The sequence below is a fragment of the Ammodytes marinus genome (genome assembly GCF_949987685.1).
Source record: "Ammodytes marinus genome assembly, chromosome: 7".
Classification (NCBI taxonomy): domain Eukaryota; kingdom Metazoa; phylum Chordata; class Actinopteri; order Uranoscopiformes; family Ammodytidae; genus Ammodytes; species Ammodytes marinus.
In genome coordinates, this window is record NC_137211.1 from 5,573,238 (window position 1) to 5,597,124 (window position 23,887).

Consider the following 23,887-nt stretch of genomic DNA (forward strand, 5'->3'; position numbering starts at 1 on the left):
GGGTTCATTTTTACATTGATTGAGTACTTTTTTACAGCGATAGTTCAAGTACATTTTACTTATGTGTTTGAATAGAGTGCTACGTTGACTTAAAAATATATCAGTACTTCTTTCCTCCAATGCAGTAAGTAGATGCTGGCCCCATTTTACACTGTACACACAACCCTAAAAACAACAGGTTCACAATGACATAAAATTATAAAACATGATGTAATGAAGCGTGCTCTTGTACTTTCGCCACCTGCTGTCTGTCTAAAAACACTAAGAGACGAGAGAGAGCGCAGTGTGACCAGTTCATGTTTTTAATGCGATGCCATTTCCCCTCTCCAAATCACTCCATTACAACGGATTAAACCATTAAAACAGGGATTGCAAAGTTATTTTTAGCATTTTTTTTTTATTATTCTGTAAGACACTTTTTTTTTTATAAGTCATTCCTGAAATGGGGAAAACACATGATTTTGGTTCATAGCACATTCATGCCTGGCAAGTTGAAATTATTAAGACTACGATCGAACGACAACAGAAAATGTACAAATCATGGAAGCAAAATAATAATATAAACATTATCTTATATATATATTTATATATATATATAAAACATAGCAGGCATAATAAATATGACAAATAAACAAAACGAAAAAAGATAAAAAGAAACTAAAAGTAAACAAGAGTTAACCTATTTGGTTTTGGGCCAGGTCTGGAATACATATGACTGATCTGAATTACTGAAAATCAATTGTGAATGTCAATAATTTTTTTATTTTTTTTTAAATCTCCTGGATAATGCTGCAATAATAAGCCAGCTCTGCAGATTTCACTCCAACCCAAAACCTTGTTGTTCAATCTTATTAGTGTCACACAGGCCTTTAACTTTAAAAAGTGTGTTTTTCCTATGACCAAGTCCAAGCGTGTGCACTTATGTGTATGTGGTTTTTAATACATCTAGGCCTCAAGAGTGAGTGTGTATACTCGAGCCATAATAATATATATATATAGTGCAGCAAATTCCTCAAAACAATAGTCACCCCTATATTCAGTCATTGTTTTTTTAAGGAAATCCACTCATTAGTTCCACATACCACATGGCGTTAGTTCAACCCAGATTAAACAGTAAATAAGGAAGTGTGTCTGTCCATCTGTGTGGTGATGATGGCAACACAACGGATGGCATTACACTATTTTGGTAGTTAAGTCAAGAATCTACCTTGACGTGTGTTAGCGTATTCACAGGAGATGGGAATCAGTTTTGGTTCAGTCAGGAATTTTGAGGACCATGTATCATTCGAACATACAGACACACACACATTCCACCATTCACACACACACATTCTACCATTCATACACACACACACACACACACACACACACACACATCTGTACACGAGCGGACACACACAAACAGCAAACAATAGATTTCAAAGTCATTGTTGTGACTGTAAATGTAAATTCACTCCATAGTGATTTTTCTTTTTCTACTTAACATAGATAACTGTGCAATTTTCTTTTTTTTGTTCATTTCTTTTGATGGAAGCAAACCAAGAGTAGTATAAATATTAGGAGGACGTCCCAGGTGCACGGTAAGTATTTTTAGTGTGTCCCTTTATTTTGATGCAGGATTCGGCTTGACTTCCTCTCTCTGAAGGGGGCAGCACGTCCACGCCTTGAACAAGTCCACAAGTTAAGGTCCCAGCCCCGCTCCCGCAAAAAAAAAAAAAAACGCTACTTCCGTTTGCAAAGTGCATGCAGTTTTATGTGTCTCTCTGCCTCTCCCCTTCCGCTCAAGAAAATTCGGAAAAACCAAATGCAACAGCAACAAACAAAAATGTATAAGATTTGTTATTGTTCAAAATGCAACATGGTTGGGTTCAGTGTCCAAAAAAGCATCAGGAAAGGGAGAGGGCAGCAAAAGAAAGAGAGAGAGAGTGCATTTGTGTCTCAAGAAGTTCAGTCCAATCGAAGCAAAACAAAGTGTTGTTCCTCGTTATGCCCATCATGCCACTGGTCAGCTGTTTAGGAAGAGTGGTTATACCTCCCTGGGGGGAAAAAAGACAAAAAAGCATTAGTACATACAACAAAAACAAAGGAAATTATTTAGTTTTCAATTTAAAGGAATAGTTCAACAAGTTGGGAAACAGACTTTACACATTTTTATGTTTTAATGTACAAACATGAGTGGTAGAAAAGGTGTAGTCAGCGATTTTAGAGAATAATTGTTTTAAAAATATATTTTTGTACGATCCGCTACCTTTCCGTAGCCTACTGTGTGCGCAAAAATAATCCTATGTGTATTCACACCCTTGGCTCTGTGAACAGGCATGTTGCTAGCTACGGAGGCCCCTATCTTTACATACACATTCATTCACAGAGCCTAGACTGTGTATCAACACCAGTTAAGTCTATGTTTCAGGTAGCGGATCGTGAGGAAATACTCCCTGAATTTGACAAAAAGTGATTTTGAAAAGCATTTCTCAAAAAATCGCTTACTGCTCCTTTAAAAGCAGCTAAACCCATGATCTACATAAAGTTAGAACTTACGATGCAGTGAGCGTGGAGTTGAGGACCAGAGTGGTGCGTATCCTGTACAGCTGAGCCAGCGTCAGCTTCTTGTGCTGTTGCTGCGCCGGAGATTTCCTCTTCTTTTTGCTCGTCAAATTCTCCCCCGAATTGCCATCCGCCACCACCGCTTCCGTCGACTCATTGATCCTCTCCATCTCAACCTCCACACCACCCCCACACGTCACGCCCGTCTCCCCGTCCGAACTGCTACTACTCTGGGCCTCGTTAACGTCCCTGCGCGCCCTCCTGGCCTCCGCTCTCCTCAGGGTGGCACACAGTTTGTCGGCGGGGGCGGAGCTCATGTTCAAGCCCTCGTCCGATTGGTCGAGATCACTGATTGACAGCGCCGAGCAGTTCTGGCCGAGCTCCTCGAGGCTTTTACTGTGCGCTAGAAGTAAGGATGTGTCTATGTTCTGGCATTTTGTTTGGTCCTGTGTCTCCGAGCGTAGTGAGCGTGTGTGGGAGATGTGTTTCTTGCCGTAGAGGCATTGTAAGAGATTGTCCTCGGAGCGCGACAGGTTGAGTTTGGAGACTTGCTGGAGGCAGTCGAGGCGCGACTGGATGTGCGGCCGCCGGCGAGGTTTAGAAGACTGGATGACGGACAGCTGGGATCCCAGTGAAACGGCATCATCCTCTTCCTCCTCCTCTTGCTCTTCCTGCTCTGCTTCCTCCTTAGTGAGACAAAGAAAAGATCGTTATTAATCTTATATACTGTACGTTCGTTACATTTTAAGACAAAAAAAGATAACTTTTTTTTTCGTCTCTGAAAAAAAAAATCATTCATTTCCGGGGCAAGTTGAAATATGTGAATAAATGTGTAAACTGGTTTGTAAACAAAAGATGGCCCCCACCATAGCTAGCAAAATGCCCCGTCTACAAAGCCTAAGATGTGTATTACACTGGATTTCATTTCAGCATACACACACACACACACACACACACACACACACACACACACACACACACACACACACACACACACACACACACACACACACACACACACACACACACACACACACACACACACACACACACACACACACACACACACACACGGGTGGTGGATCGTGAAGAGATATTCACAGATTTTGCCAAAAAGTGATTTCGAAAACAAGCACTCCCCAGAATCGCTGACTTCACCATTAATAAATATTTTCTCATGTCTGTCCTAATGCAAATTAGAATTTTTCTATGTTTTCATCTACACTGTTTATTATATTTATTGTATGTTTTCATGTACACTTTTTAACTCCCAAAAAGTGTAACACATACCTCTTTCTCTCCCTCCTCCTCCTCCTCTCCTTCACTCTGTCTGTCCCGTGGCTGTAGTTCCTTCATGAGGGACTCGGGGGACAGGGTTCCGTAGGCGCTGTCCATGGAGAGAGACCTACACTGTGCGTCTAACTCCTCCCCCTCCCCACCACCACCACCATCATTGGGCCCAGTCTCCTCAGAGAAAACATCAGTGTGGTTTCTAGTGTTGGTCTGTGACTGCTTGATCTCAGACGTGTCACACAGGGGCATTGGGGCCTCGTCAGATGAATCAGAGTCTTTTGTAGAGTTGAGAGTGACTGTGAGGTTTGAGTTGGTGTTGGAGGCAGCAGACGATGTGTGTTCACTGGGATCATCAATGTCCATCACCGACAGAGTCTCAGTGGAGCCGTCTGATTGGCTGAAAGGAGAGACGGTTGCTTAGTTGGACTTGAATAACAATACAACAAGTTAGAGCTCACAAAAGTGTGTAAAAGTAAAAGTAAAAGTAAAAAAAAAAAAAAAAAAAAAAGTAATAGCCATTTTAATCTAATATAAACAATGAAATAAACTATATAACTGCATCCATGTCTCTTTCTTCCACAATAGAACAGTTCAACATTTTGTGAAATACAACTTCTTTCCAAGAGTTACACACACACAAGACTGTCTGTTAGACATTACAGTTATGGCAAAAATAACTTTTCGTCTACGTTTCGGGACAAAAAATATTAACATTTCTTGAGCAAGTTGGTTAAATATGTGAGGCCAGAGTTTGTGAAGATAGACAATGAATAATGCTGGAATTATTTTAATCTTACAATTCTTTTTTTTTAACCTTAGTCAAGAAAACAGGTAAGTAAGCATAACTTGTTATTTTTTAACTATCAAAAATACAATGACCAATTGTTCTTCTTTTAAATGATTCATTCATTCATTCCAGTTGAGTAGCACACTGCAGTACCTTGAGTTCTGCTTGTCTTTGTGCCTCAGACAGGGGGAGCTGGTTGTGGAGTTGCTGCTCTCGTCTTCCTCCTCCTCTTCCTCCAGTCCCTCCGTACATCTCTGAAGACTGTTCTGCTGCCGGAGAACCTCCTCTGTGCGCAGCCTCTGCAGCTGGTTCTAAAGCACAATAAACACACACACACACACACACACATTAAGCAACGTTATATGTATAGCACATTTCACACACAAAGGCAACTCAAAGTGATCACAGATTTATAATAAAACATCAAACAAACCCCCCCCCCCCCCAGCCCTTCTTTTTTTCTCTCTCTCTTTACTTTCTTTTAATTGTCTATTTAGTTTTGATTTGTGATGATGTAACTATTCAATGTTAAGAATTATATGAAAAGCAAATCCATGTTGGTTGTTTTGTCTCCAGTTCTGTGTTTGTGTTCTATAAAAAGTAAAATTCCAAAAAGAAAACCATAAAAAAAGAAAAGCACATCAAAGAAACAACCAAGTATACAGTTAATTAAAATACTATTTAAAAAGGCTAAATTACAGGGTGGAATAGGCAATAAAAAATAAAACATTTTTTTCGAGTGTTCACACCACAGAACACTGCCTATGAATCTTATTGGGTCCTATTTCCACAGCTGTATGTGTTAAAACAGTCACCAAACACTAAAGAATGGACTTGTTCACCAACCTGGACATTGCAGATTGCATCAATCCAGCTTCTCCCCTGGGTGGCGCTGTTGGCCTGGAAAGTGTAGGCGGCCACTGCACTCTTGAACTCATTGAGGTAGATGAGGATGAACGAGCCTACAGGGACAAAAAAGCAACAGTTTAGGAGACTATACCTTTTCTGTTTCCGTCTATATATGTCTCCTATACAACCATCTTTGACGGCCATTATCTTGATTTTTATTTATATTCTGAAAAAAAAAATCTCAAATTCTAAAGCACTTACATCAACTAAACTTTCCCCAACCATTTTTAGAACTATTGAGATGACTATTTGTTCTTAAAAACATCCAGGAAAGTCATTCTTACCTGGGTCTTTCAGCTCCTTGCAGACCACGTTGTGAATGAGGAGAGGCTGGCGGATGATTTTCATCTTCTCCACTCTCTTCCCCGGCTTGGTTATCAACAGCAGGTCAGTGAATAGGTAACAGCAGACGTCCATCTACAATAACAATAAAGGAAAATGACATCAATATTAATATTCTAATCTCAGGATCTAACTAAAAACAACATACCTTTTTCTTTTTGTTTTATTGGTTCGAGCCCATTTTATGTCAAAGAAATTACTCTGCAAATGAACAATGTGGTACAAAATGTAAACCGTACTTTGTCTGTTTTTCATCTGTATCTTTTTACTTTTCACTCCACTTTATTCAAAAAAATAAAAAGTAAAAAAAAAATCTTGCAAAACTAAACATGAGAAAGCAGATGTTGAGTGCAAAGATAAGAGCCCCGTCATGTGTTTATAAAGAGTAATGTGTGTGTGTGTGTGTGTGTGTGTGTGTGTGTGTGTGTGTGTGTGTGTGTGTGTGTGTGTGTGTGTGTGTGTGTGTGTGTGTGTGTGTGAGTCATTCTTACCCTGCTGTCTTTGCCCTCTTTCATCCTCAGCGCTCCCTCCAGATGCAGCTGTCTGGTTTCCTCTGGAGAAGTTCCTCTCATGGGAGCCATCAGGTCAAAGCGGCTATACTCTTTAAGGATCTGGAAGGGAAATGAACAAAAAGCATGAAGCCCAATTCAAAATTCAAAAAACTTTATTTGTCACATGCTCATATGCTCTGTTTTACTGTGCTCAAATAAAAAATAAATAATTAAATCAAATAGAATTAAAGTTTTAAAAGAATATATACAAATAAGAAAGGTATAAGTATTAGAGTCACACAGGTATTTACAGTATGCAAAAGTTATGGAAATGAGAGATATTAAACAGATCAAATAACAATAAATGAGGTGATAACAGTGTTGATGTTGTGTTGTGCTATGTGGCCAGAGTTAACATGTTAAATAGTGCAGGAGATTGTCCACTGTGTAGCTCAATCTTACATTTTACTGGGTTTTTTTTACTGGGAGTTTTCTCTCAGTCGAGCTAAGGGTCTAAGGGCAGAAGGTTTTTATACTGTAGGGAATGTGAAGCCCACTGAGGCAAATGTCTATTTGTGATGTTGGCCTATACAAATAAAACTGATTTGATTAGACATTTTAAGTGTTTTTAAGACATTGTAGACACTGGGAGCTCATACAATCCTGTTCTTACCTTCTCCACCTCCTCACTGCTGCCCTCTACAGCCTCGTAGGAGTCTATCCGGCCTGAGAGAGTGGCCAGCTTCTGTTTCTCCTCACGTTGTCGCATCTGGGAGTCTACGCTGTTTATGAAGCGTTCCACCGTGGCAATCTACAAGAGGGATAACAACACAGATATGAGCCAATGTTCAGATTTTTTTTTTTTTGCGGGTATATGCGCTTTTTAAATCAATAGCTTATAACCATGAGACTTTTCCTTATTTGTTGTTTCCTTCTTCGTAAACCAGTCCCTGTGTTTATTTGATTTTTTTATTGATTTTTTTTAAACAGCATTTTGTGTAACTATTGCGTCTTGATTGTACAACATTTCAACTGTGTTGTTTTTTAAATTTAGTTATAAATGAAGTCGGATTGGATTTGGATATTTCTGTCAGTGTCAGTATTGTAAAAGCAGCATTTCTTCAACATATCTCTCCATCCCTCCTCACCATGCTGTTGACACTGTCCCGGGCCGTTGGGTCGTCTGTCTTCTTCAGAACGCTCTTCAGTAGCAGAGGATACTTGGTCAGTCTCTGGTGAGGCTTAGCCAACATGTCAGCTAGCTTCAGACGGTTGCACTGCTTATGGGTCTCTCCCCACTGGAGTGAGCCATGCAAAGACAGGAAAAGGAATAATGAGTTAGCCAAAAACATTAAGAAAAGCTAATATGAGTTGTGTGTAAGCAGGGTATAGCTGTAGGTATTAAGCTTGGGCGGTAATACAGTATCCAGGCGTATATAAAAATATAAATGGTATTTCCTTCGTTTGGAATGTAAGTTGTACTGAGTGACAGTGTGACGTGTTCACGCGCTGTTCTGTAAAAATGTGTATTTGGTGAAGTTAACGCCATTGTGATTAGTTCAATGTAATCTTGTAAAATGTAGTATTAGCCGATGAACTAAAACAAACAGGCAGTTGAAGTAGAAATAGGTATTACCCAACGATAATAGCATGTACCGGGATGGAATTTGGCGAAGGTTTAAAAAGGTATCAAAAATTGTATACAGCCCAACCCTAGTAGGGATCTTGAATTAGCCCTAAAGCGAGAGAACAAAGGAGTGTGTGGCGAGTTTGACTGACCGTGACGTAGGTCCTGAAGAGCTCATTGTCCCTGTGCATCGCGCGCATGTATTCCAGGATCCCCTCCTCCTCCATACAGTAACAGATGTAGGGCTGGAACCTGGAGCCAAACTAAACACACACACACACACACACACACACACACACACACACACAGCCATGAGTCAGAGATATTACCAACGTCAACATGAGGGAAAACATATTTACTTCTGACTCAGAGTAAAGCTAACACTGTATTAGATACAGACATAGACAATTATATACAGGATATTCTCAGGACTGCCTCATATGTTTCAGTTTAGATGTTGATTTTTCATATCCTATTCACACATGTGTAAATATCTAAATGTAATATAATATTTATGTCAATATAAATAAACATGGGGCTTATGGGGAGTACATGATATACACATGATCCAGCCCATTGAGTTCATACATCTCAAAAATGTTGTTATATATGTATATGTATATATGTTAATTTTTGCCTTAAATGCATTTATTAAAGTAAAACTTAATCCTCATGACGTGTGTGATCATTTGTAAGAATGTGCTTTTTTTTTGTAACTACTTAACTATAGCTGTCAAATAGATGTAGTGGGGAGAGATGTATCATAATTCCCACGATATTGTAGTAGACATGAAGTAACTCAAAACTGTAGATGAGTACATATCTTGAGTAAATTCTTGAAAAAGTTTGTTTAGTGAATCTATCTTATTGAGCGTTTACTCCATTATGTCCCACTGACCTCAAACTAATCTTCTCAGACCTTCAGTACAGAAATCAATTGGCTTGTTAAATGATTTATTAGCCTGGATATATTGGGTTCACAGAGACACTAAACTAATCAGTGGTAAAGTCCACGGCTGTAGACAGGGTCTCTCGAATATATTAACAGTGTCATTTACAACTGACTTTTTTTCTCAACTTTATTATTTATTTTATTTTTTATTTTTTTTAATTTTATTTAATTTAATTTTTAATTGTATTATAATTATTATTTTATTTTTTTATTATTATAATTAATTTTTTTTACATATGAAGGCGTTACAAACATTCATCTATAAAATGTCCTTGTATTTAGTGCAGGAACCTGAACATACCGTCCTGAAGCCCTGGTGAAGGTCAGTGGGGTCTAGCAGAGCGCGGGCCCGCCTGGCTTTCTCCAGCACGGGCACCATAACCTGGTTCCATAGTGACGTGTGCAGACGGACGATCTCCTGGATGTTACTGAAGAGTTTGGCGGGCTCCACCTCCGTCAGCAGACCACTCTCTTGGAGGTTCAGAAGCCCACACATGAACAACTGCACAGGGAGACAGAAAATAATATGATAAAGATACTGAGGCTGTATCATATACTACATTGTCTAGATGCCCAATATCGTATTTTTTTACCTTAGCTTACGTCTCTACTTTTAAAAGTGCGCAATAACCGAAACCTGTTCTTAACCTTACACTTCCAAAACCGCAAAACAATGCAATCATTTTCAGTCGGAGAGAAAAAGAAGAGAGCCCTTATTGCAGCCTTATTGATCAGATTACACAGGCATTTGTATCGCTTACACACAATCGGAATGTGGCCAATTGAGCCATGTAGTATAAATACGAACTAAGATGATAAAGGCAAAGTTTATCAGCCTTGCAATTGAAACCCAATTATTTTCCTGAGCTCTCAGCTCACTGATTAGTGATAGCGGCGGATCTTAACTCTTGTCTATCGATATGAGGACAGAAGCTACTTCATCTTACACAAGAGCCAGACTTTGTATCAGTACACGATCATTATGTCTGTGTGTGTGTGTGTGCGTGTGTGTGTGTGTGTGTGTGTGTGTGTGCCTGTGCGTGTCAGCAGAATGCAGTAGTTCTTTGTTCTTACATCAGTGATGACTCGTAGTTTCTTGATGTACGTTGCCTCCGTCTGCAGCAGCTCCCATATAGCCTCCTGCTGGTGGAACTGTCTCCTCGTCAATGTCTGAACACACACAGAAACAGACTAAGTTATTAGATATAACAAATATTCCTTTTTTTTAACCTTTATTTATACAGGGAAGGGGGAGGCCGGAGACTATTTTGCAAGGGAGACCATGTTCCCATTAACACCTTACCATTCACACACACATTCAAACACCGATAGCAGGGTAACTATCGACATTCCTAGATTCTTCTTGCAGCTATAACATTTTTTATTTTTATTTTGTTCATGGATTTGGTCAAGATATATTTGATAAGACATACGATTATATTTTAATCCTCTGTAAAACCTCTGTGCAATTCTCTCACTGGATGACGGCGTTTTTTTTTATTTGTATATCCTGCTTTATAATTCTGAGGGTGTGTGTATAAATCTCTTGATGTCTCTGAATAATATCATGAGGGTGAGGCGACTCGTGTAAATGGCCCATTATCAAGATTATGATTTTCCATTCATTAATTTTTGCTCTGAAACGACGTAATAACTTCTGAGATCTTTCCAGTAACTCACATTACGGACTCGTTTACTGGACATCATGTGCAAATTGCCAGTAATCAAGTCAGTGAAACGGCTTATGCAACTAACCGTAAGGGGTGAATGTGCATCAGCTGAGCAGTCTAGATATAAATTATAGTCATATTTAGTCTTATACACATTAACAGGTGGAAGCCCTGTTTTACATAGATATGTAAGGTTCCTGAAAACAGCGTAACAAAGTGTGTTGTAGGCATCATGATGGGAAAAACAGGCACAAGGCCAGGTGTGACAGAGATACACTAACAAGGAAGTAAAAGTCACACGCTATGCTAGTACAGTAGGTAGTCAGCTGTTTGCCATGTGAACACTGATAAGGGATTTATGAAATGTATGAGGGAGGCTGGGAGGATGGAACGTCGGGAAAGGGGAAGGGTTATGTCATTTTTATCTCAGTCTGCTGAAGGGAGGTTAGTCAGTTTATTTTGTGAGAGTGGGGGGAGGATCCTATAACTTTTATAACCATAGATGTAGACTTAATTAAAATTTTCATGCAGTAAAAAAAAAACAGAAGTACAGAATAATACTGGATATTTGGGGAGGGTTGCAGTTTCTTTGAAAGTCAAGGATTTTGTGCCGATAAAATATTTATAAATCTTGTTTACATTTTAAATCTTATTTTATCCAAATTGTAATTTGATTAACATTCATTTGAACATATAGCTTGTATCCAGTATTGATAGAACAATACATCTTTAGCTTACTTATTATTTGTACTCAAGTTTCAGAAGATTTTAGTCTGTATTTTGTTTTGGTCAATCTTTCTTTGTATCTGGGACCATGTACAAAGAACATTCAACAAAAAAAAAGCTTTGAGCTAATTTCCATCTGGTAGTCCCCGGGGGAGGTGAACAGAAACAACAACAAACAATCTTGTGTGCACTTGAATTGACTAGTTTATTCATATTTAGACTCGCTGTCTTAATGTTTCAATTGTTTTTTTCTTCTTCTCTTCATCAGCTTGTTGTGTATTTGCATTGTATATTGTGTATGGATTGTTTTTGCTTTCCATTTGTTTGACTCAACATAATTTAAAAATGTATGTCGAACCACATCATCATTCTACTGTGTCTTTGTACTGTACCTCTGAATTATCCAGCAGACTCTGCCAACTATCTTCCAGCACTAGGTTAGTCTCCTCCTCCTCCTCCTCCCATGAGTCCTGGTGGAAGGAGAGCTGTCGGGGCACCTTAGGCAGCCCGAACATGGTGTACGAATGAAGCTTACTCTGGAGCAGCTCCAGACGGTCCACTTCCTATAACGAGGGAATAAATTAAATCAACAAACACAAACTTAATCAGTCTAAAAACAAGGTTACCACCACGAGTAAACTGTCCAATTTCTGTCAAATTATTGTCGCAGGCCAACTGTAGGTTGAGATGGGTGTGTGTGAATTAGCATACAAATCGTGTGCTTACTGGCGCCTTAATTCCTAAATCCAACAGTAGCTTGCTATTCAGCCCTTTGTTCGAGTCTGGCAGGCCTTATGTAGTTATGAAAATGAGCTGTGTGCATTGAGACCCCTTTGAACAATAGAATAATAGGGAGTGGAGGGGAAAAGGCTACAGCATAGAGGAGGAGGGGGAGCTGGACCAGTGGTTTATGGCTCATGAAACATTTGATAACAGAACGGTTCTACAGTTGTTTTAAGAGAGAATTTGTACAATAGATTTAGTCAACTTTAAGACTGGACACAACAAGGATTTTTATTTTATTTTTTTAAGCATCAACTAAACCTTCCATATTCATTCCTAGCACGATTTTGAGGGTTATTACAGAAACATTTCTTGTTAATAGTCTGATTTATGATACATTTCTGTTTCTTTCAAAAATATGTTCTGTAAAAACTTTACACACTTTACAAGCGATCCAATTATTATTATTTTGTATAGCACCGTCACTGTACTGCCAAATTTGCAATTTGAAAAAAATGAAATTAAAAAAAGTAATATTTTTTTTATATTTGAAATCAACTGGCAAAGTTTCATGATGATATCCTTGAGTAAAACATTTTAGATTTAACCCTATTCACCTGCAGTATCTCGTCTTAAATCAACTAATCAGAGGCTAGCACCGCTTTTCATTTTTCTTTCTTAAAGCAGGGAGTGACAGTGGTTGATCCCGACAGTATGGAGGGCTCTAGAGGTGCAGGTCTCTGGCCCTGAGGGCAGCAGAGGGGACACACAGTTTGAATGGAGATGAAGCGCGCGCTGACAGCTGACTGACAGATACTGTCTCTATCTGACATCTGCTACTGGGCAGGATGTGACCTCAGGACCGATAGGACAATGGGAGCGTGTGTGGGCGGGAGTGTGTGTGTGTGTGTGTGTGTGTGTGTGTGTGTGTGTGTGCTTTACTAGCATGAAAGTTGAACATCTTGTGCAAAGGTTAGAGGAAAGGTTCTGATTTTGGGGATGTTGCTTTAATTGTTGAGCTTTTTGACTTACTTTTTGCACTATTTAGAATGGATTTATTGTATATATTATTTATATTTGTTATCCTTTGTACTTATTGCACTATAGGTCGGAGGAAACATTTCTCTGTATCTCTGGTATATAATGCAGTATTGACAATAACGTTGACTTGGAAGTTTGAACAGAATCAAGCTAGCTGCTTCCTCCTGTTGTGCTAAGCTAGGTAAGCTAACTGCTGGCCAGACAAGAGAAGTATCTATCGACTCATCTTACTCTCTGCATATAAAAAGGCAAATAAAATGCATTTCCCTAAAATATTTAACCATGCCCTATATACTTCCCGGAGTTTTTTTTTTCAAATCAATAAGACGTTGCATGGAATTGAGTGAGGCCTTTTTCCTTCCACCTACTCATTTCCAGCTGTTGGGAGGAAAGTACGTAAGCTAGAGCGAGTCAGGAGACTTTGAAAGGAAATGACCTCACCGGGACTCCGGGGATCTGGCCTTTCCGACCCCCTCCCTCTGCCCGAGCTACTGTTTTGTTTGCCTTTCAAAGTTTGCTTTTAAATATGAGACATGTCTGGGCTAACCCTAACCCTAACCTGTCCCCTACAGCTTTTAAAATGTATATTTTATAACCGAGAGAAAGTGCACCACTAAACGTAAGCCAAGACACTGCAAGGCAAAAGCATAGTTTTTTTTAAAGCAATGGTCAATTTTGAGATGTTTGGCTACGTTGCTTCCATGACATGTCTTCTTTCATACTAGTACAAAGTCTGTAAAAACTTTGGACTATTATGTTTTAAACATGAAATAAAGATTTTAACTATGGCTTTATCCAACATCTAGCACCCTTTGTGTTTCATGCAGTTACCTTTCCAAAGGGTCCTGCGTTGGAGCTGAAGAATCCACTGAAGCGACTGGCTGCTCTGTTCTTCCAGCTGTCGGGCCCCGTGCTGGGCAGAGAGCCCCCGGCATGGCCCACCGTCTCTGGGGTCGGGATGTTAGACTCACCAAGGAACTCTGTCATGTTCTTCCTCCGCCGAGCCTGACCCTGCAAGACAGAGAGGAGGGAGAAAAGTTACACACTGTATGGTAAGCATTCAGCATTTAAAAAGGTGCAGTCAGTGATTCTGGGGAAAGCCTGTTGACAAACCCACTTTTTTGTCAAAATCACTGAATATCTCCTCAAGATCCGTTACCTGTTCGTACTGTGTGTACACGCTGAAAACAATTCTGGTGTTTAATTATTTCTTACATTTTATTTGACCTTTATTTAACCAAGCAGGTCATTAATAACAAATTCTTATTAAGAAAGACGGCCTTGCAAAATAAAGTGTTAGTAAACAGCCTAGGCTCTGTAAACTGGCCCACCACATCTAGTTCGAAAAAGATGATTCCTCAGGCCAACCATAGTTGCAACATGCCAAAGTATTAACACTGGATGTTTCTCTCAGTGCACACACAGTACGGACATGCAGCAGATCGAGAAGAGATATTCCCTAATATTGACAAGAATTAATTTTGACAACAAGGATTCTCCAGAATCGCTGACTCCACCTTTAAGTGATAGCGCGCAGAAAACGAAAGAATACAACAGGACAGGAATTAGCGCTTCTGTCATCTCAAGAGGAAGGGACAATAGTTTCCAGTCAGACGGATGGAACAATAAAGGAAAAAGAGAAAATACACAAAGACACTGACAAACAGGAAATCAAAGGGGGGAATTCTGCTTGAGCTATGACATCATGAGGGGCTGTTTAAAGCTATACGCTAACGACACGGCTAAAAGACATAAACAGGACAGGGGGAAGCTAACGGCCACTTCCTACACAGGGAACGCTCATGACATCACGGTTTGTTCCATATGGGCCAGAGTCTGCCTATTGTTTCCATCCAGCCATTGTCACACTGTCAGCAGCAGGGCCCTATCCACGACCCCTCAATCTCTCTCTGTCTGTGTCCACTTTACTTTACGAGCAAAGCAGCAAAAGCAAACAAACAGGGGCCACTGACCGGTCCACAGTGTATCTGAGGAAGCAGTTGTTTTTGCCGTTTAGAGTGAGGAATCTGCTAGTGTCCCCCCCCCCCCCATTTCAAACACTAGTGACAGAGAAGGCACATTCCAGGACAGTGACACCGTTACTGAAACTGTAAGTGGCGAATCCATTCCAACGAAAATTCCTTCACCGATGACCCCCCCCCCCTCCACAAAATAAACAAACACACGCACACAGACAAGAATGCAATCAAAACACCTATGCTCAAAGCAGATAGGTTGTATGTTTGCTGCCAAGAAAGTGACCATGTATGTCAACGTACTAAATAACGCATCATGAAAGTAGGTACAGCGCTCTCTAAACGCATGCTAACGTAATAGAATATATAGAAAAAATTTCTTACTTTTCCCATTTGTCGTTCTTCCTATTCCTTTCGTACATTGCAGTATATGAACTCTCAATAGATACTTACAGATTTTTAGTATAGCATTTTTTGGACTCAACTAGTTAAAATGTGGGTGGTTTTGATGCAAGTACTTATAGCCTGGAGTTGCCAGCCTCAAGTAAAGTTGGGAATTGAGCTACAAGTTCTTGTTTTTCCCAACTCCACATCCTCAGATATTTTTTTTAAAATGTCAAACTTGCAGTCTTCAGCATCGACTAAATATTTATCAGATTTCAGACAGCTCCCCTCTGCAGCCACAAAGGCTTTCTCCAACTTCTCTCACACATGCGGAGTTCCCCCTTTTCAAAATACCATTTAGTTTATGTTGATAGAGAGACCTCATCATTCATGGTAAACACTGTATTTGCATCTTCACTTGAGACACTCCTTCACTGGTTTATCTTTGATTGGTGGTCAATTCTAGTGACTTTTTAGCCGAATTTTGACTTCAAACCTTGAAACAGTTTGATACAATTACTTTTCTAACTAAAAAATACTACAGAGAAGTTTGCAGTAACTGTTCCACTCTCTCCAACTGTTAGTCATGGTGCCTGGATAGAAATAAGACGTTGTTTATACAGCTTTAAGTGAGAAAATACAACTGTAAATTTGAAAAGGGACACAACACAGGAGCACGAGGAGTCAAGCTTTGCCTAAATGGAGACAAACTGTATCAACAAACAAGATGACTTACTGTAGATAAAAAAAACACTTTTTAAGTTTTGCATCCCCGCTATTAAACAACTTCCATTGCACTACAGATAAAGACTTATCACGCGACATGAGTGCATGGAGCGTGTATACGTAACAAAATGAAATGTAAATGTTATGGCTATCTCCGAGTCAAATTGTTCAAGGCATAACACCACAGTTTGCCATTTTAGGAAGAACATCCCCGAAGCCCCTTTTGTGAAAGCACTTAGCCAGAGTAAAAGCAGACAAGTGGCCCTATACAGAGTTGCATAACCGGGCCGATAGTAAATCTTAGTGGGGGGTCGGCCAGGTTTTCGCAAACAGCTTTTTTATTTGGTCCTTTTATCTTTTTGTCTTAAATGATTACCACGGTATAGAGAGGGGCTGCACTGCAAATAGACAGGTTGGACTCGGAAAACAAAAAGCTCAAGTGAAAGGAACAATTTAGAGTCACTTTAAAAAAGGGAAGTGGAAACTAGCCTGGACCCATTTAGGGATTTTTTTTAAGGGGGAAAATTATGGGCCAAGTGTTCAAGGACACAGGTGTCAGGAAGTATCCAGTCCCCGCTGACAAACAAGGGGAAAGTCTGGACCGTGTGCTACTGAAAAGCACACACAATCCTGGGCAAAGTGAAACCAGGTTCGTTTAGTCTGGGCTCACACTGTGTGACAGTTCCCAGCACAGATCCGGCTTTTACTTCTACATCAAAACAAGGTGGAATGAAATCGGGGAAAAAAAAGGCATATAGCGTAGCTTTTCTAACGTGGTCTTTGAGCATATCATGTAGAGATATGTCGGAAAAACTTCAGAATAGGCTAAATATAATGTAATCACTGATGTAAAAAAAGTCAAGAATCTTGAATATGACTTCCAAATGAACTAGTTTCTCCAAGAAAATACAAGAAAATTGTTATTTAAAAGGTAACAATACGGTGTTTAAGCATATCGGTATACAGTGGTTAGTCGATCAAACTTGACAATGCATACACTCTACATATTCCTTAAGAGGGCATGCACATCTTGAACAACAAGGACCTTAAATGACAAGACAAGACCACTGTAATTAAAAAGCACACAGTGACATATAGAAGCATGCAGCAGTGTTCCCACCGTGTTAACAGTGCTCACCATTGAAGCCAGAGGCATGTCAAAAGTAACAAAAACCATCCTAATCCTTCAATTGGATTCATGGATCGCAGCCCATATTCTGGAACACAGCTGCTGCGCTCTCTCAAAAACGTCTTCTAGCCTCCTCTCCTCTCCTCTCTCTCTCTGTCTGCCTGTGTGTCTGTCTCCAACGTGAGAAACACACACATCCACACCGTTGTCCTTGCAAAAAACAGTCCAGAATTGACAACACTGTCTGGTATACGTTATTCCGACTGGTTTTCCCAGCTTCGCTTTTTTGGACGTCCAGTTCCAGATGACAGGGTCCGGTAAGTGCTTTTTTTCCTCAGAGCGCCGTGTCCCGCTGTGGCCGACAGCAAGTTCCTCTTTGAACTGAGGGGGACGTATCTGTGTCCTGTGTCCTCCTGCTGTCCAAACAAGTCAGTGGTGGTGTGGTGGTGCTGGGTGCATTTCATACAGACACTGCACTGAAGTCATAGCAACAAGGAGGATCTTGCCTCATTGTGTTAAGAGGGCAGGAAAGAGGAGGCAGGGCAAGGCAGGGGCCAAAAAAAAAAGGGCTGATCTGAATATTTGGAAAGGGGAGGAGTTAGTGGGTGACAGCTTGTAAGAGACTATAGGGAGCTCCTCTGTTTGCAAACACACATCCTGGAGATTCGAAAGTGGCAAATGCGATTCAAGGCAGGTCTCAATAGGCAGCTCAGGAGAACAAATAAAACGCACCCATTACCTACTGTAGATACACAACATTTATTTTAATGCTATTATTGTATTTAAAAAATATATTATTATTAAAAAAATATGTTTTACCTCCATCTATCAAGTTATTTTTCTATCTGTCTATAATTTATATTAATCTAACATGTTATTTTTTTTTTTCATATAGATATTTTCTTCTTTTCGAAAAAGCTGAACTTAAGTTAACATGTTTAGCTGTAATAATGTACTGCTGTTTTGATCCCAATGCAAATTTAAATAAATAAATACACAACATTAGCCATCCAATGATTTTTTTTTTTTACCAGAACGATGCAAGATTAGCTTTCATTCCAAGCAGTTACCAGAATAAAGGCAAGGAACATAATAGGGTGACTGGAAGCAGATGGGACAACCCTTTCTTCACTCCTAATTGAAGTCTTTCCACTATTCTTTGTGCTATCTCAGATCTGGCTGTTTAGCCTAGAGAGAGACCTTTTAAAACAATGCCATGCCAGTTGGGCCAAAACAAGGAAGAAGAAATGCCCCCGATAATGGCCATGCAGGCGGGAAATTCCCTTTTGTTTACTTGCACGTTTCTGCAGATTTATCAGGGCTGATTATTATGCCGCCCGCGCAGATAAGCACAAGCCCAAGCCGACCACATCCTTCAGAGGACTGGAAATGGTGTTTAGGTGATATATTTAGTTGTAGACGAAAGAGGTTATAAACAACTACTGTATATTGATTATTTATCTATTGAACAGTTTATTCAATGGTTCCACACTCTTCAAATGTTAAGATTTTCAGTTTAATATCTTTTCGAAATGATTATCGTTTGCTTTTGGCTGGTTGGTTGGACACAATAAGCAATTTAAACTAACTAACACAACTCCATGGGCATTTCAAGATGTAAGATATTTATTGTCAAATGTACAGTACAACAGGTAGCCTGGCATTCCCAGACCTGCCACTAGGCGCTGGCAAATTAAATTTGCTGCGCCTGTTGGTCTGGAAACTCTCCGTTGAAGCTTTTTCAAAAAGACCAGAAATCTGGGCTCACGTTTCAATTGGTTCTCTAATCTAATTTGGGCGCGCCAGAGCCCTTTGTATGGTGCTCTGGGGAGGATGTAACCGGATGACGACAGTGATGTGCATGCGACGTCGAAGCCGTGATAGTAAACATCAAAGATGGCTGCGGATATGTTGTGTGAGTTTGAGACTGCTTTGGCATCGACCCTTTACGATTTGGAAGACGGCACTCAAATCTTTCATTAGCAAGTAAGTGGAATGTTCTGTTTTGCCGATCGACCACGGCAAACATTTAATTTAACAGTTTAACAGCTGTTCGCTAAACGAAAGGGGCTTACGTCACCTTGTGCATCGCTCTGATTGGTTGTAGTGCTATCCAACTGCGTGCAGTGGCATTTGAACTGCACGAGTAGGAGCCGCCTCTTGAATTGGAAATTACTATTGATCGTGGCCAGACCCTCTATCGTTCAAGATATCAGGGTCTGGATTTCCAGGCTATAAAACAGGTACACTGTAGAATGAAATTCTTACTTTGTTCATAAAAGAAAAAAATAATTAAAACGACATATGAAGAGATAATTAAAAAACTAGTTGTTAGTTGGAGCCCTTACCCATTCTAGTAATGTCAATCAAAATTTAGTGTTTTTCTGAAAGGTAATAATAGTGGGACAAGCCCAAACAAATACCCCCCCCCCCCCCCCCCTCATAGTAAACACTACACCGCTCCAGTGGTGTCTGCCTAATTATGTTTACAAGGTTTCCCCTGTGCCTGCTGTGTAAACCTGTCAGTCCGGACTGAGGGCAGAGACATTCTGAGCGCCCTTTGTTACAAAGGGTAGGGGGGGGGGGGGCGTAACGATATCACACACACACACACCTTATCTTATCAATGGGGTTTGTGGTATTAACCTTGGCCTGGAAAGGAGAAAATCTTTAAATGGGAAGGGATTGTATTAAAATAAGCAGTGACACACAGAAAGAGCACACACACACACACACACACTCTTAGTTCTCTTTCTACCAACTGCTACTGCCTTTATGTTTGTCAACTGATAACAGCTCCCCTTGATCAGGTGAGTTGATTAACGATGGGAAAAACAGCACGACACTGACCTTCCTCAAAGCCTGGACACACACACACACACACACACACACACACACACACACACACACACACACACACACACACACACACACACACACACACACACACACACACACACACACACACACACACACACACACACACACACACACACACACACACACACACACACACACACACACACACACACACACACACACACACACACACACACACACACACACACACACAGCAGGAAATGGAGACTAAAAGAAAATCCCCGCCACGGTCAACACACGCTGCACGTTTCAAGGCCACTTCACTTCCAATAATAAAGATCTCAACAGTGAAACAAACTCAAGCTTTCAGTCTGAGACGAGTGGAGCCGTCACTACAACGCTTCCACTACTTTACCTCCCAATCATCATTCTATCAGCAGCCAATGTAACATGATCCCAGCCACAAGACACACTCCACCCAATACACAATCACACTGAAACATGTCAACTCTGATCAAACAAGATTACTGAAAACAAAGGGATAATAGTCAAATAGTGTGTATAATAATGTATATTAAATTAAATTAAGGCAAAGAGAATCAAGCTTAAATACGTTGTTAGTGCTGATTATTTTCTTGATCAATTGTCTAAGAGGACAACTCCAAATGTAAAAAAAAACTATTCCGTTTACTATCATGTATAGGACATAAAAGCCTCTAATCTTTACATTTGAGAAGCTGGAACCGATAGATGTTTGGCATTTTTGCAACAGAAAAAGTTTTAGAATATTAAATGAATTAATGAATTGTCCTAATCTTTGCAGAAGAATGTTTCTGTTTATGGATTAATCAGCTGATCATCCTTATGAAACTACAGTTTGTCTTACTGCTGTACGTTGACGTGTTAAGCAAACATTCTCAATGGGATCGGAACCAATAAAAGTTTGGCATTTCTGCAAAAAAATTAAAAAACACTTTATAAATGATCAAAATCTTTGCATTAAAGTAATTTGTTCATGGATTAATCAACATGAATCATCCATATTAAACGATACCATCAGTCTTAATGCTGCACGTAGACGTGTCAGCAAACATCTCACCTGGATGGTTAGTGTTGGTTTGATGTCGGGTGACTCGGGAATAGAGTCCAAATGCAGCAGGTCCCAGCTGTGCCAGGAAGACAGACCAAAACGAACCATTTTCCAACACAACAAAAGGACAAAGAAATGCCCAATTTACCAGAAAACAAAAAACAGGTTTTGAGTAAACCAAAAGTAAAAAAAAAAAAAAAAAAAGTACAGGGGTAATTCCAGAAGTCAGGAAGAATCCATTTCTTGGAATTCTAAATCTGTCCTAAAGTGTAGAGCATGAGAGTGAGACATAGTAGGTACTTCTCTGACTGCAGATAAGTGTGCTCTGCAGGCCAACAACTAACAATCTTAAAGGTGTGTGTGGGGTTTAGCCTGCAGTTATCTCCACCTTTAGGCATCAGTGAAACCTTCTTTCTATTTCCAGGACACACACACACACACACCTTCTCAGCATGTAGCTCCTCCCACCCCACACCATATGGGGAACAAGTAATAGCTTCCTAAGACCTGATACTGATATAATTAGTTTAATTATAGATTGTACTAACAAATGCAAGTCATCTTAATTCTTAACACACACACACAGAGACCGGACAAACTGGAGTCAGCAATTAGACGGAAGGTAAATTACTCTAATATATTACAGCTAAACGGTAACAGGCAGCAATGTACTGTATGTAAGTTGCATTAAACAAATTGAGTGATTTGGAATTGGAAATATAATAGTTTTTAGGCCTGAAAAATTATCTTTTACTATCCATTAATCTTCAAGTTTGTTGTTGATAAATCAATGAGGTTTTTCTGTCAATACTTCACATTTTAGCACTGATGTCAGTCACAAACTGAAACTGTATGTATGCAAACTGTTAAGTCTCATACTTATGCCAAAGACCCTTTCAGCTCAATCACTGACACTTCTCACTCTAACAAACTATACAGCGTGTTATATATAACATCTCGCATGTCTGTAGCTCAAATGGACCACAGTGTGACCGACGCTCATTCAAACTATTGTCATTCAAAGTGACTGTGTGTTCATACAACTGTCCCCATTGTAAGTGGTTGGAGAGGCCCAGTATTGAGAAAACAGTATATAGTGGCTATAGTGGATGTGCTAGCCAGTGTTGCCAGATCTTGCGTTAAGAAAGACAACCATTTTATACACGACCTATGATAAAGTTAATCATGTCTATTTTATACAATAATACCAAGGGAATGTATTACATCCACTTCATCATATACGTTACACCAACAATGTTATATTTTTACTTCTGAAATCACTCATATTTTTTTTATATAATTTCTTAAAAGTAGGATAATCAAGTAATAACAAGAAAGATAACATTATGCATGGACAGCAAGCCCAGATAAGCGATTGCACTTTAGAAACAATAAAAAAGTACCGCAACCGGTGACAACCAATATGTATCAGCAACTTTACAAAACAATTGCTTGTACAAAATCAGACTTGGCAACACTGCTGTAGAGGCCCCACAGTCAGACAACAGTGCTGCTGGATGTGCTAGCCCAACCCAGTCTGGGTAGCCTGGCTGAAGGGAGAAGGTAATGTGTAGTGAAAGGGGTGAAAAAAAAACATGCCGGTTTGAAAAAGAGGAAATAAATAACGACAATTACTTCTGCCTACGTCTTCCGCCTTCCTAAACAATAGCATACTGAGGGCATTGTATGAGATGTATCCGTCTACTTGAATACAGTATCATTCACAATAGACTTTAATGCCCTCTATTGAGGGTTCAGTACGCAAACAGTTTAAGAAGACCAGACACTATCTTCTCATGCACATTTTAGTCATGTAGTCAGTCATAATTGAACGCCCCGCTCCTATTTTTTAAAATAATATAATTAATTAATATATGTACATGTATTTATACTGTATGTGTGAATTTACAGTATACATATTTATCTATTTGGTGATTTACTTTTTAAGATTTTCATACATTTTTTTCTCTCCGTTTTTCCATATAAAAAAAAAGAAAAAAAAAGTTATACTGATCAGTAAAACTTATTTTTCTGAAAACCAATACACACAATTTAAAAAATAAATTGACACACTTAAAACGTTCACATCAAACTGAAGTGTGGGCTGTCTGCCTCATCACAGCGTTTTCAGCCCTGAAGAATTTTGTATTTTTCCGTGTATTTTTTTCCTCAGCATTTCCCCAATCCTTGTCTATCATTAAACAGCACTGTTTGCCTCTCCTGTCTGTTCCATAACAAACTTTGTTCACCCCCTGGGCAAAGAAAAAAGGAGGATCTGCCTTGGTCGGATGTGTGCGAACTAGGTTACCTTCACAATTGTATCCTTCATGTTATGTTTAAGATATTTTCTTTTTGACATTTTTATGCTTTATTGATAGTGTAGAGACAGAGTTGAAATGGGGCAGAGAGGGGAGTGACATGCAGAGAACGACCGCGGGCTGGAATCGAACCCGGGTCCGCTGCTGGCCGAGGCCCATGGGGGGGACGCCCTACCAACTGAGCTAAGGGCGCCCCCTTTTCATGTTATGTTTACAACACAAGTTTGACCTCTTAGAATATCTTGCCTTGTTTAGATAACATCCCAAACCCACCAACATGCTCAGGTCCTGTTGACCTTACATGGAGAAAAAATCCTCACATTTGAGAAGCTAGAAATG

The 23,887-nt window shown here is 39.7% G+C and overlaps 1 protein-coding gene across 9 annotated transcripts in view; it reads right to left on the reverse strand.

The window, feature by feature from the left end:
- Window positions 1-352: 352 nt before the first annotated feature.
- The window catches only part of plekhg5b (pleckstrin homology domain containing, family G (with RhoGef domain) member 5b), a gene marked incomplete at its 3' end in the record, with an annotated part of 80,772 nt that continues 57,237 nt past the window's right edge, over window positions 353-23,887 (reverse strand). For 6 of the 9 annotated variants that reach the window (XM_080031191.1, XM_080031188.1, XM_080031195.1 and 3 more), the window contains 14 exons: window positions 13,937-14,116; window positions 11,734-11,904; window positions 10,020-10,115; window positions 9,247-9,447; window positions 8,146-8,256; window positions 7,515-7,664; window positions 7,040-7,177; window positions 6,367-6,486; window positions 5,818-5,950; window positions 5,471-5,586; window positions 4,778-4,935; window positions 3,835-4,234; window positions 2,539-3,230; window positions 353-2,036 (listed from right to left, as the gene is read on the reverse strand). In XM_080031191.1, the coding sequence (XP_079887317.1) occupies window positions 2,027-2,036; window positions 2,539-3,230; window positions 3,835-4,234; window positions 4,778-4,935; window positions 5,471-5,586; window positions 5,818-5,950; window positions 6,367-6,486; window positions 7,040-7,177; window positions 7,515-7,664; window positions 8,146-8,256; window positions 9,247-9,447; window positions 10,020-10,115; window positions 11,734-11,904; window positions 13,937-14,116 (2,676 nt within the window). Of the gene's footprint in view, window positions 2,037-2,534; window positions 3,231-3,834; window positions 4,235-4,777; window positions 4,936-5,470; window positions 5,587-5,817; window positions 5,951-6,366; window positions 6,487-7,039; window positions 7,178-7,514; window positions 7,665-8,145; window positions 8,257-9,246; window positions 9,448-10,019; window positions 10,116-11,733; window positions 11,905-13,936; window positions 14,117-23,887 lie in introns of those variants that run through there. The other 3 variants (XM_080031196.1, XM_080031190.1, XM_080031189.1) reach the window with 2 other exon arrangements.